This window comes from Melopsittacus undulatus, chromosome 1 (genome assembly GCF_012275295.1).
Source record: "Melopsittacus undulatus isolate bMelUnd1 chromosome 1, bMelUnd1.mat.Z, whole genome shotgun sequence".
Lineage (NCBI taxonomy): Eukaryota > Metazoa > Chordata > Aves > Psittaciformes > Psittaculidae > Melopsittacus > Melopsittacus undulatus.
Window position 1 is genome coordinate 25,447,600 of NC_047527.1, and position 13,463 is coordinate 25,461,062.

Consider the following 13,463-nt stretch of genomic DNA (forward strand, 5'->3'; position numbering starts at 1 on the left):
GCTCTGCTCTTCAATAAACGTGCTGTGCATACTTGTTGGAAGCATCAGTAGCAATATATGATTTGACGATGTTGAATTAGGTTCTCTGAGCAGAAATGTGTCACAATTTTTTTTAAAGTACATCTGTAAATAATTTATTTAAACTTGCAATTATAAAAATTTGCATCAAAGCCTAATTGTACTAATGAAGCCTTTTTAATTTAAATTATAATAGTGAAATAGTTCTGTTGCTGAAGTTTCAAAGAAAGTAGGAACATCCAACAATGGAACATTATTAACTAATTACCTGGAGTGAGCACTGAAATGATAAAACTGCCTTTTGGAGCTGCAGCTTCCTTTGCAGGTGCAGAGATAATGTTTTCTTTTCTTGTTAGAACAGGTCATTTCAAAGTGAAAAACAGGTCTGGGTAAAAAACACTTTCTCCTCTTCCTATGTATAATTATGAAATAAATGGAGGAGGCTAAGACACTAGCAATCCAAAACAAGAGCAGGGACACATTCCAGACACTGAAGTGCAACATTTTAGAGGTCTGTAAGCCAGTAATATCATGTTTGTTTGCAGTCTGTGCTTTTCTAACATAAATATATCTGGCTTCTGGTTGAAAACTGGTTTGTATCTTTCACATGTACAGATGTAGAAGTCTGCCTACAGGCCCCAACAGTGATGAAAATGTGCTGTTTTTTGACTTTGTTACTCAGCTGCAGAGTGAGGACTTCACAGTTCTACCTCACAGGCATGCTGAGATATGATGATACAACTTTCAGCTATACACCACTACTAAAATCTTAGTTCTGATCACATTATTTCCCCAGAAACTTCTTTGTAAACATAATTAAACTTCTCCAATCTTTTTCTTTCATGAGGCAGTTCAAGTAGTTGGGTGTCTTGACTTAGATTCTGTGTGAGCTTTTAAAAAACAACAAAATTAAAACAAATGAAAAACCATTCTCACAAAAGTACACAGCTTCTCTCTTTCTGTTATGCAGTAGCCATGGACAAAAATGTGACAGAACCAAACGAAGGTATTTCTTTGGTACTTTCACAAAATATTTGTGTTCTGTGGAGGTTTGAAAAGACTTCATGTTCCACAACCATCTGTCTTCCCATCCTAACATGAATAAGTGATAGCAGTTGCTGCTGGTTTTTTTTCTCTGTTGAAAGGTTCGTATGTACTGGCCCTATTCTGAATTTTTTTATTGCATAGTGGATCTGCTCCTATAGTACAGCAGCAGGTGCTGGAGCACTTGCCGTTTGTATAATGCAAAGTAATTTACCAAGATCCTGAGCTCAAAACTTTCCAGAACATCTGGGGTTTTGTGCTTGTTTCCCTGCACATCAGTTTCAGAACTTTTATGACTTAAGAAATATTTTCCTTCCAAAAGTGAAGGGGACCACTGGAGTTCTTTGTCTTAGCTCTAGTTACTAAAGGTCATGAAATTTAATCCAATACTTAAAGACCCTCAGGCAACAAGTCATTGTCCACTAGGCATGGAACAAGAGAGGTCAGGGCACATCCCCTTATGGCAAAGTAAATAGGTCAGAAATTACTGGACTATCTTAGTACTGATATGTGTGCGTGCTGGCAAGAAAGGAATATGTTTCCTAGGATGTGCATCTGTCCAGGCTGAGGTGAAGGACATATGGTTCTACCTTGGTCCCAGTCTAGCATTAAGTATGACTAAGTATGACCTTAGTAGATCGGCAGATTTTGCCACCCAGGAATCAATGAGTGTTTTCAGTTCTCTGTGTCTGAGTCCTGGTACACTCCAGCTCATGATCCAAGTCCCACTGGGGCCCTGAGAGGAAGGTTAAAAATGCAAGCTACATCTTGCTAAGGGGAAGGTCGTAGGCCTCTGGGTGATTAACTGAAGCTTGGAATGTGAGATTTTGTTGTAAACTACATCTTAATGTGTTAACTGCAAGTGTAATGGGAAAACTGAGGGCAGTCCTGTACACCCGAAGCCCTTGAAAGATAGGGACTGAGGCAACTTACAGAGCCACAGATCCTATGGTTTCAAATGATTTCAAAGTACTAACTGCAGTCTGAATAGGAAACAAATATTGAAGAAGGTTTGTTATTTGTTGAAAAGTGCTGCTTCATATGAACTCAGGTTTTGTGTTGTAAGAAAGGGGATGAAATCTGCCAGGGCAGCACTTCTTACCTTTTTAAAGATGTAGAACTCAGACCTGGTTTTCTCATAGCATTTAGTTTTATTTTCCATTTTCAGTAAACTCCTGTCCTTCCATGCATACTTACCATAGCCATGACCTGAGCCCATAAAGAGGCTGCCTGCCTAACCACAAATCTAACTGGAGAATGGTTGCAACAGGTTCATCTCAGAGCAGGCTTTTCTTTGATTTCCTGGTTTTTTGTTCCATCTCTGCCTGCAAGCTATGCTCTTAATGTGTGCCTCACTCTTCCAGGCCAATCTGCCCCTGCTGCAGCGGGAGCTGCTGCACTGTGCAAGGCTAGCCAAGCAGAACCCAGCCCAGTACCTCGCCCAGCATGAACAGCTGCTTCTGGATGCCAGCACCACCTCACCTGTTGACTCCTCAGAGCTGCTTCTCGATGTGAACGAAAACGGGAAGAGGCGAACTCCAGACAGGTGAGCACCGTCGTGCCTTTCACATCCCGCTCTTTGTGTATGTGTGGATAGAATCACAATTGGGTTGGAAGGGACCTTTCATTAAAAGTCATCCTGTTCAACTTCCCTGCAGTAAGCAGGGACATCTTCAACTAGATTGGGTTGTCAGAGCCAAATCCGTTCTGCCTTGAGAATGTTTCCAGGTTTGGGGCATCCACCACCTCTCTAGGCAACTTGTGCCAGTGTTTCATCACCCTTGTTGTAAAAAGTTCTTCATTATATCTAGCCTGAATCTGCCCTCTTTTAGTTTAACCATTATCCCTTGTCCTGTTGTATATGTGCATTTATATGCATGCATACATACATACATATATATGTAATCACAGAATTGTTTAGGTTGGAAAAGACAAAGTTTAAGATCATTGATTCTGTTAACCCAGCACGGCCATGTCCCTTAGCGCCACATCGACATGTCTTTTAAATACCTCGAGATGGTGACACAACCACTTACCTGGACAGCATGTTAGTGAAGAAACCCTTTCAGTGAAGAAATTTACATGTACATATATATCTCTGGGTATATAAATGTAATATATGCGCACACTGATTCAGGCAGCAAAATCACTGTGGGGATATCCACACAGAAGCAGTACTGGCCAACGAGCACCCTACTATTTTATGCAAAGTATTTCTGTGCAACATAAAGTCCTGAGCAGCAGATCACTCCAACTCCATACAAGTCTTCTGTATTTGAGGTTTTGATGGGCTAAACAGTATAGGGAGACTGGCTAGGCACTCTGTATTGGGAAGTACGAGGCAAGCTCCAGAGTGCAGTCAGGGCTTTGACTCCTTCTGCTGTGCCTTGTTCCCATGTCCATGTATTCAATATTGCATTTCTTCCAAACTGGAGAAATGTTCACTGAAATCTGTTTTTTTGTCGAGCTGAGATAGAGTCCATGCAGAAACAGGGCAAGCAAGTGTGTGTGTTTGAAGCACAGTACCTCTAGGGATGTGGAACAGTTTTTGTTATTTGAATAAAGTTCTTTGTTTAGTGTTAGAAGCAAATGACTCTGGTGGTTATTTATTTTTAACTGTCTTCCCATAACAGAGTTAGACGTTTGGCTAGTATAAACATTTTGCCTTTGGGAGGCCCAAATACTGTATTTTTCTTAGTTTAGTTTGCCATGGATTTTATAGTGTGGAAAATTTTTATAATGCTATTCTGCCAAATGCTGCTACCTGCATGCCCAAGGCATGACAAGTATCCTAGTTATCTTTTAAATGAAAAAGGTGAGGAGATGCAAAGTGAAGAAGGCTTGCAGTTTTGCACAGATGACATTTTTATGTAGGGACAGGCCAAGTAGCACAAAATGAAAGAGAAACAAAAGTCTGAACGCTCACAGTAGAACTTGAAGGTTCTCATAAATAGAAGTGAACAGTAAAAATTAAAGTAACATAGCCATTAGATAGATGAAAATGTGAAAGTATTTGAAATTAGTTTGCTTTAGATTGTGTTCTGGGATAATCACTAGGGACTAGCAAGAAAATTAACATCCCAGCTTCCCACACTCTGCTTTCCATACCGACAGATAAACTCTTCTCTGTGTGCTCTTTTCACCATTTTCCCCTAACAACTAGGCCAAACTGAATCAGCTATTGGTGTTAACACAAACCTGCTAACTGTATCCAAGAAAGATGATTAAGTTTTAGACTTTTTCCATGTAGTCTCTTACTGTGTGCAGAAATAACATTTGCAAAGCCGAAATCTAGCTCCCTGATGCAGTTCTGCTGCAGATCCTCAGTCTATGCAGAATAGTATACCTAAATGTCTATTAAAAAGGCCTCTTCAAATTATCTTGTGCATCTTGTGAATAACTTAAATATTTAGCATGCTGCAGTCCAGTGTCAGTAGTCTGGTGCTTTTCCTACAAGTAGACAGAACACATTAAGCATCACATAAGCCTTACAATGTGAGGTCTTACGTTACAGAGATTACAGAGGAGAAGAGGGATATGCCTTCCTGACAGCTTCACTTTTTTTGTGTTAATAAAGTGGTATTACTTGCTTCTCCCTTAAGGCCACAAAGGAAAACTGAGCAATTAAATATTTCCTTTGTTTTTCTTCTGTAACATTCTGGAATAGCACCCCTTCCCCATTGAGACCTGATTTGACAGTGTTGAATTTCAGTTATTTTGTAGTAGGTATGGTGTCACCTATGGTGCCCTCAGTGCTGGTGGCATGGGGGAGGATAGGTGGTGCACGTATAGAGTTGTATAAGAACTTAGTAATGAAAAGACCCCTTATTAGTCTTATAGCAAAAGGGACATAGGAGTAGCCCATAAGGGGACTGGCAGATCAGAAGAATATTGGATTTTAAAGTCAACCTTCATCTTTTAATTAAAACTGAGCCCTGGACCTAGAGAGATTTAACTCTGGCTTATGGATTTTGTCCTTGGTGTTTAAGTTTGTTTTTTAGTTAAATATGTAGGTGCTCTTGTAACTTCGAAGTCTTTGCTTATGAGGAAGTGCCTTTGGCTTCACAACTGAAGTCTCTCTGGGGCTCCATCCAGCTGAGGAAGGGAGAATTCAGTTCCTCTCCGCTTTGGCTTCACAACTGAAGTTTAACTTCAATTGTTGTGTGTAAGACCCTGTGTTTGAATTCCCAAGGTCCAGACATGGGGCTGAAATGCAGGGTGTCCCACTGGCCAGCACCTTCTAAGGTGCCAGAGCTATCAGCCAGCAGCCTCTCTTGATTGCTGCTTGAAATCAGACTCCTTAGTTCTGGAGAAGAGGCATGTAAATGAAAAATAGAAAACCAAATAAAAAACAACTTTCTTTTTTGGATCCGGACACATTTTGCTGTCCAGCTCACCAATTGGAATTGTGCCTTGAGCTTAAAAAATAAAGGTGTTTTTTTTCAGTACCAAACAATTCTGTCTCTGGTTATTCATACCTACTTCTCTGCTATGATTAAAGCTATGCAGAAAAACATAAACCCCTACTTTAGTTTTGGCGGAATCAAGTTTGGTGGAGTTGTCTTTGGTACTCAGGAACATTTGTACAACAGATTTAGGAAAAAGACAAGATCCCATCGGAAAGATTTTTAAATTTACTGAATGGGAGTTTACATACCTTTTAATTTGGATAATGTAAGTAAATCAACCACAGAAAACTGTCCTCAGAGTCAAAGCATGCCTAGACTGAGTATTGAAACCAAATACTTGTCTGCCTTTATACTCATTACACTATTAATTATTTTAATTGTTTACAGAGGAACAGAAGGAAACATCTGGAAATATATATACCTTTTGTTAGATAAGTAGTTTTCATTTATGCAAATAAAAATACAGTGGAAGATAGGAAGCATGCTTTGCAAGGAGAGTTTGCTGTGACTTTGTTGCTAGAATATGAAGAAAAATTACTAAAAGGCAACATCTTTCCAGGGAAACTCAAGGCAGTCAGAATAATTTCTTTTTTTGAGATGTCTCTCACTAAATTAAATTGTGGTGTCTTTTTCACTTCTCAAGGGATATGGTATACACACACATACGTTGTATATAATGTGTATGTGATATAGATATATCATATATAGACATGTGTACGATACATTTAGTATTTAGTAGAAATGTATACACACACATTCTTCCATATTTACATTTTTCTTTTGGGCATGGGTAACTGCATACCATTGATTCCAATAGAGGTGAAAATGCAGTAAAGAATTAGGCAAAGGAAGTGGAACTTGTGTGTTGCACATAACCACATCCACCTTGTAATTTTTTGTCAAAGAAAATCCACATGCAGGAATACTGTTCTGCTTATAATTTCCAACCTTTTTTTGCATATGCATTTTCCAATTCTGGTTATTTATCTGCATATCCAAGTCTACTGTATGTGAGGTTTTATAGAGCAGTCTGACAGCAGAGCTTCGTGTTTTACTGAATGTTTTCTTGGTGCATATGGTCTGACATGGATGAGCAGCCACGGTGAGATTTTGGAGTCTATTAAACTAGCTCATTAAAAAGATCAATCTGTTTCTGTAATAACACTGGGAACCATCAGTCACTGCAAGAGAGAAAAACTGACACCTGAGGAGACAACACATTTTGGTAATTTGTTCATGACATGTCATGAGCAAAGTGTTCACTATATTTTGTTTACAACTTTTGGAGTTTACATTCTACTGTAGTAAAGCAAAAGAACTTGGACCAATGTGAGTTTTTGTTTGGTGAATGAATGCTTGGTTATAAATAACATGATTTAAAATACATTAACCAAGAAAGACTTTTTGCTAATTAGTCATCCGTTGAGCTTGCTGGAAAGGGCTGTATGTGTGTCATACCACAGTGACTCTACATTTATGACAGCTGCCTATAAAGTGAATATAGGACTGCAAAAAAATCTGTTAGAGTAGCTCTAATTTTGAGTGAGAAGAAAACAAAATGGTCGTGATTATTCTGTGAGAAAGTACTGCTGTGCTTGCTGTACCCTTGACACCCCTGATAAGGAATTTGTGTTGAAGGTACTTGGGCACAGAAACTGACTTTGATAGTTCTGTTAGGTGATTCTTCTTATTTGAAGAAGCTCCTCCACATCTCAGTAAGGTGAAAGATGCTCACAGCTCTTACAGCTGTGCTCCTTCTAAGCCATGTGTACTTATGAGAAATTTTAAAATAATTTTCCTAATATGAACTGATAGCAAGGAATATTAATCTTTTCTATAACACACTATTATAAACAAAATAAGTTTATAACTTCTTTTGTCATCAAAACTCTATTGGTAGGAGTACAATCTAAATCAAAGCATCTCACACAAATAGCTTTCTCTCCTTCTTGCAAGCTGACTTCAGTGTTGTTTGAAACTGGTGTAATACTTAGTTTCCCAGCCAAGGCAGTTTTGCGTGGTCAGATTTCCTACCTAGAAAATTATCCATAAATTGCAATAATTTAAAACTGAAATGATAATTTACAAACATATGGTCTGTTAAATGGGTACAGACTAATGACCAGTTTCTATTCTGCTATCTTTAACCTGACTGAATCATGGCTCTAAATAAAATAACCCCTTGCATGTTTATATCTGAGGGACCCCAACTTCATCATAAGGCCAATTTTCCAAAGGATAGTATCCGTTTATGTGCACATGAAGGAAAATGTGACCAACAGGAGCAAGAAAAAAATAAAGCAAGAAAATGTGTCAGGCTTGCTTACACATTCAGTGTTATTTCATCTCTACAGCTTATTGATGCTTTGCAAAATCAGATGGATCAGATGAAAATCAGATTAAATCAGATTAAAATTGTGGTGGTTTTTGATTTGGAGCTAATACTCACATGAGTCTCCCACTTGCTGTGAAACAGGAGTGCTTTCCTCAGGCACCTGGTGAAATGATGCTGTCCCGGGGAGTGGGGGGAGAAGCAGAACAGTAGGTTGAGTTCAAGGCAACTGACTTATGTCACTCTTCAGTCTTTTATCACTATATTCAGTATATTCAGATATAGTAAATTTACCAATGATTCCTATTCTGATAAGACTTTGGAAGTTAATACCTTTTAATATCTTTTATATAGCCAGAAACACAAAATTAATGAATATACAGTCTTCATTTTGGTATTCTGCTATGTTGTTTATTTAGTCTGTGCAGAAAGTATAACAACAAATTGTAAAATTAAGGTTTTAACACCCAGAAATTACCTGATAGCTGTTACCCAGCATAACAGCAAAAAAAGAATTTAATCCCAGTAAATGTGTTTTCAATGGTAATGTTAATTTTTATGTTAGTTAAACTCAGGGTTCTAGACGAAAATGGATATGCTGATGTGTTGTCCAAGCTAATGCATTGCATTCTAGTTGAGATAATTAAATACAAAGCACTCCTAAGAAAACCATAGAAGTACCTCTACAGTAAGTTGCAACTATGTGCATTTGTATGAAAATAGATTATTTAAATATCTTAACCTTAGAGCAGATAAGGAAAACTGGATTCCTACTGGCCACATTTTTTCTGGGTTGCTTTTCCTACACAGTGATCAAAAGAAAAGAGGTCAATAAAATTATTTAATTCCATGCAGTTTCTGACCACCACCATCCCCCATCCCCATTTTAGAGATCATTCTGATTGTAATACTGAAGAACTTTGGCAACTGAATAGCTTGGCTTGCACATAAAGGAAAATCCATTCTTTGCTTGCATAATATTTTGCAATGGAAAGATCTGGACATTGAGCTTGAGTAGATATGTGCAAAGAAAACACCAGCAACTAAATGCAAAACTTGTCTTGGAGAGCTATCAAAAACATCACTAGCCATTGGGAGTTATTGCAAGCAGTTCCATTGTGTGTCATTAAAAATCTAGGACGGTCGTCAGGTTTTCCTGATTAGGAGTTTTCACAGCCATTCTGCATTTGCTTTGGAACAAGGTACATACTTGAACAAAGTATGTCTTTTATGTCTCTGCCCAGAATTAGAACAGCTGTCCTGCTTTATTGGTGAAAGATTCTTCCATCTTTGCCAAATTAAGGTGTATATATATATATGTAGCTTCTCTGGTGATTGTGGTGAGATCCCGGAAAACTCTCTGTTTGTTCTGAAAACAGTGCAACTCATCTTTTAATTTCCTGATGGTAATTGCAAGATTTCACTTTGATCCTTTTTCCCAGTGGCCATTGGTAGAGACTTGGTTTTATCCTTCTTTTCATTGACATTCAAGGATAACCTGTTGAGTGGCAACAATTAATACATTGAGTGTTTCTCCACAAACAGTCCCTCAAGGCTGGTTGGTTTGTGGGGGAGGTTTTGTTGAAGGGCAGTTGGTTTTAACAGCAGGCAAAAAAGAAAATTGGCTCAAATTTACCTTCCTGTCAAAGTGACAAAAAATTGTGTTATTACTAGGAAGATGTACTATGTCTTCTGTAAACCATGGAGGAGAAAGTTCTCTTCAAAATAGGCTACCATATATTAGCTGTTTAATAAAGGTTTTTGTAGGGAGGGATGCAACCTCAACAGTTTGAAATATTTATATCTAATAACATTTCTGTTAAAAGTAATATTTTGTAGGTTTAGTTTATTCCAGTGATAAAATCCCCCATGCTTTAGTGAAATGAATCTTCCTAAAAAGAGTTGTGAACCTTTTGAAGTAACTCTAACCTATCATTTTTTATTTTAATGGAAAATTAGTTCAGTGTGGGTTCCAGGTTCTCAGGCAGAGGTGCAGAGTAGAGACTTTTGAAATAGCTGATTTTGAATTGTACTAACAAGTACCAATGGTGTAAAAAACTGCCCCTCTCCCTGATAACTCTTCAAAGCTGCCTGAGCATTAAACCCCTGTCTGAGAATAATGGGGTGGGAAATCTTGAATGTTATTGAGGACTCAAGTCTAACCACATCTTCCTGCAAAATTAATGACAGTCACAGCATCTTTGACTGAAATAACCCAGATGGTACAAAAATCTCTAAAGAAAGCGTTTCTCATTATCTAGAGTCATTCTCACCCAAAGTCTTGGTATGACACAGATCTTTACAGGAGCTCATAGAATCATAGAATAGTTAGGATTGGAAAGGACCTCAAGATCTAGTTCCAACCCCCCTGCCATGGGCAGGGACACCTCACACTAAACCATATCACCCAAGGCTTCATCCAACCTGGTCTTGAACACTGCCAGGGATGGAGCATTCACTACCTTCCTGGGCAACCCATTCCAGTACCTCACCACCCTAACAGTAAAGAATTTCTTCCTTATATCGAGTCTAAACCTCTGCTGTTTAAGTTTCAACCCGTTACCCCTTGTCCTATTACTACAGTCCCTAATGAATAGTCCCTCCCCAGCATCCCTGTAGACCCCCTTCAGATCCTGGCACTGTGTATAGCTGAGCTTCAGCACCCTGAAACTACCTTAAGACTGTATGCTACCCTGTTGAAAAAAAAACTCCTACCTTCTTTAACTGCAAATTACCCCTAATTACTATATGCTATAGGACTACTGAAAGTAGAGACTTCTTGGCCTCTAGCTTCATGTTTCAGATGATTGTTTCAGCTCTTCAATTATGTGTGTATCCATCTCATCAGCTGGTGATTTCAGTGAAGGCTGCTCGCCTTCCAGCCCAGCTCTTCAAGCCACTCCACTGGAAGGCTCACACTGCTAGTATTTCTCACATTACACAGATAGTTAGAAAAGGTGAATGTGTCCTGTATATACTATGAATGGGCAGCAGTATGAAATGTTCTGCGACACACACACACATGGAGCAAAGTGAAAGAACAAGCTTTAGTTGCTGAAGCTGCATATGTAGGTAGGGGTACATATTCCTGAGCAGCTCTGCTCATGAAGTGAATTAACATTCCTTTGCTATGTTTTTCAGAACCAAAGAAAATGGCTTTGACAGAGAGCCTTTGCACTCAGAGCATCCAAGCAAGCGGCCCTGCACTATTAGCCCAGGCCAGCGGTACAGTCCAAATAATGGCTTATCTTATCAGCCCAATGGTCTGCCTCATCCCACCCCACCTCCACCTCAGCATTATCGTTTGGATGATATGGCCATTGCCCACCACTACAGGGACTCATACAGACACCCCAACCACAGGGACCTCAGGGACAGAAACAGACCTATGGGTAAGGCATGTTGATTTTCTGTGTTGGGTTGGTTTTGTGTTTTGTTTTTTTTTTTTAGGTTTCTTTTTTCCTTGCAATCATATTTTGTATTGTGGACAGAGCTTTTTTTCTTTTTTTTTTCTGGTTAAATAATACCTGCCATTCAGATGTAGCTTTTATAGCTGTTTGTCCATCTAGCTGCTTCTAATGGCCTTATTTCAAACTTATATTTGTAAAAGTAGATTGAATTGTGTCTTTGCTACACTCTAGAGCAAGAGAGAAGGAGGAGGAACTCTACTTTCACAGCTGCATAGATGACATGGACACTCAGGTGTCTGACAGGCAAGGATAGGTAGAGCCTTTTACTTTTCTTCTAGTGCCAGATTTGTGACAATAATAACATTGATGTAGCTTAATTTCAGCGTAGACTAGAGGAAGGTTACTAGCCTTTAGAGAGTGTTTTGTGTGTGACATCTCAAGAGTGCAGTGCAACGTGTGAGTGCCTGCAGAGGATGCAAACGGCAGAAGCACCAACTATACACAGCAACACATTTTGGTTTAATGGGATGTCTGATGCTCTTGCATTTGCCTGGCTTGCTTAGCATCTGCACTTACTATTTTTCTTGATTTAAACAAATCTTCAATATAAGAAGAACATTTACAAATACTCAGCATCTGTATATAGGAGGCTAAACAAAGAACAAGTGTCGGTTCCTCTTGAGTGTTGATAATAAATACTGGCTTGGTTGTATCATGTTGTCAGCTGTTCTGATATATGTGCTACATTTTAACCACATGTTGTTTAAACATCTGTGAAGGGATGAACCCTCAATGATGCTCTGTTGACATGGTAGTAATTACTGCATTTAGTGAAATAACACTGAGTTTATACTAATATTTTTCAACTCTGAAGAACAGCAATATTCAGTATGCCGAGTTACCAAATAATTGTCTTGCTGACTTCTTCAAGTAGTACAAGTGAAAATTTATATATTGAATTTTATGCTATGTATATATTAAAATAGTATATAATCAGAAAGGCATATGTCCATTCGTGAAAGGTCATCTTGTAACCTACAGAACCTGCTGAATTGAACACATTAAATTGAGTAAAACGGTAGCGTCTTGTGTTGGGATAAGTGCTAAAAAAAAACTTAGAGCAGAGTTTTTAAGCATCCATTTATTTTTGTGGTGGCATTCCTGGTGCTAGACTGGGTAATATGTGATATGTTTGTCTGATAGGCTCTTTTTTCTTTTTTTATTCCCCCCTAAAGGACTTCCAACATTGTAAACATGATTTGCTCCTTTTTGGCAGGGTTGCATGGCACACGTCAAGAAGAAATGATTGATCACAGGCTAACAGACAGAGAATGGGCGGAAGAGTGGAAACACCTTGACCATGTAAGGGCTGAATGAACTTTTATGTATAACTGTCTGAAAGGAGCACTTCTAAGGAAGGATTTTTTTTCTTTCTTTTAAAACAAATCTGAATTCCAGTGTGTGTTTTGAAAGCGTTGGTGGTTAGATCAGAGGTCTCACTGTTCCCCATTAGGTAGTTCATACCAGGCCTTGCTGTTAAGTGCTTCCTGCAGTACCCTAATTATTACAGGCTGCCAAATAGGGAATGGATTCTGCTCTATAAACCATGGATCTGGGGCACATCAGATTTGTTTTTTGAATTTATTAGTTCTGGCCTGACTTTTGGACCAGATCTCCTGGCCTCTCTGGTGTCATGTGACACTAGTGGTGGGACTACAGTCTGTTTAGTCTTTTTCTCCCTGTCTTTGCCCTTTCCCTCAGAAATCCCTACCTATATAGTTTAGGATCACCATGAAAGGACTGCCATTCTTAAAACAAGACTGAAATTTTTCAGCTGTATTTGAGATAACAGGGGAAGACTCCTTCATTATTAAACCCCAAGCACTCAGCACATTAGTTTTCTGTATTTCTCTGTCAATTTATGAATAAAATATTTTTGTTTTTTTAATATTTTTTTATCTGCTCTATCCACTGCTGCTAATAGCTGTTAAACTGCATAATGGACATGGTGGAAAAAACTAGGCGATCTCTCACTGTACTACGGCGATGTCAAGAAGCAGATCGTGAGGAGCTCAATTACTGGATACGGCGGTACAGTGATGCAGAAGATTTAAAAAAAGGCGGTAACAGCAGCAGTAGTCATTCCAGGCAGCAGAGTCCAGTGAATCCAGATCCAGTCACATTAGGTACAGTATCCTCATTAAAATTGTTTACTGCTCCTCTTTCACCTCAGCTAAGTCCTAGATGAAG

At 38.7% G+C, this 13,463-nt stretch overlaps 1 protein-coding gene across 1 annotated transcript in view; it reads left to right on the top strand.

The window, feature by feature from the left end:
- Nucleotides 1–13,463, top strand: part of RUNX1T1 (RUNX1 partner transcriptional co-repressor 1) — a 120,895-nt gene that overhangs the window by 79,007 nt on the left and 28,425 nt on the right. The window contains exons 5-8 of the mRNA XM_031050551.2: nucleotides 2,427–2,608; nucleotides 10,945–11,195; nucleotides 12,490–12,575; nucleotides 13,198–13,399. Coding sequence (XP_030906411.1) covers nucleotides 2,427–2,608; nucleotides 10,945–11,195; nucleotides 12,490–12,575; nucleotides 13,198–13,399 — 721 coding nt within the window. The remainder of the gene's footprint in view (nucleotides 1–2,426; nucleotides 2,609–10,944; nucleotides 11,196–12,489; nucleotides 12,576–13,197; nucleotides 13,400–13,463) is intronic.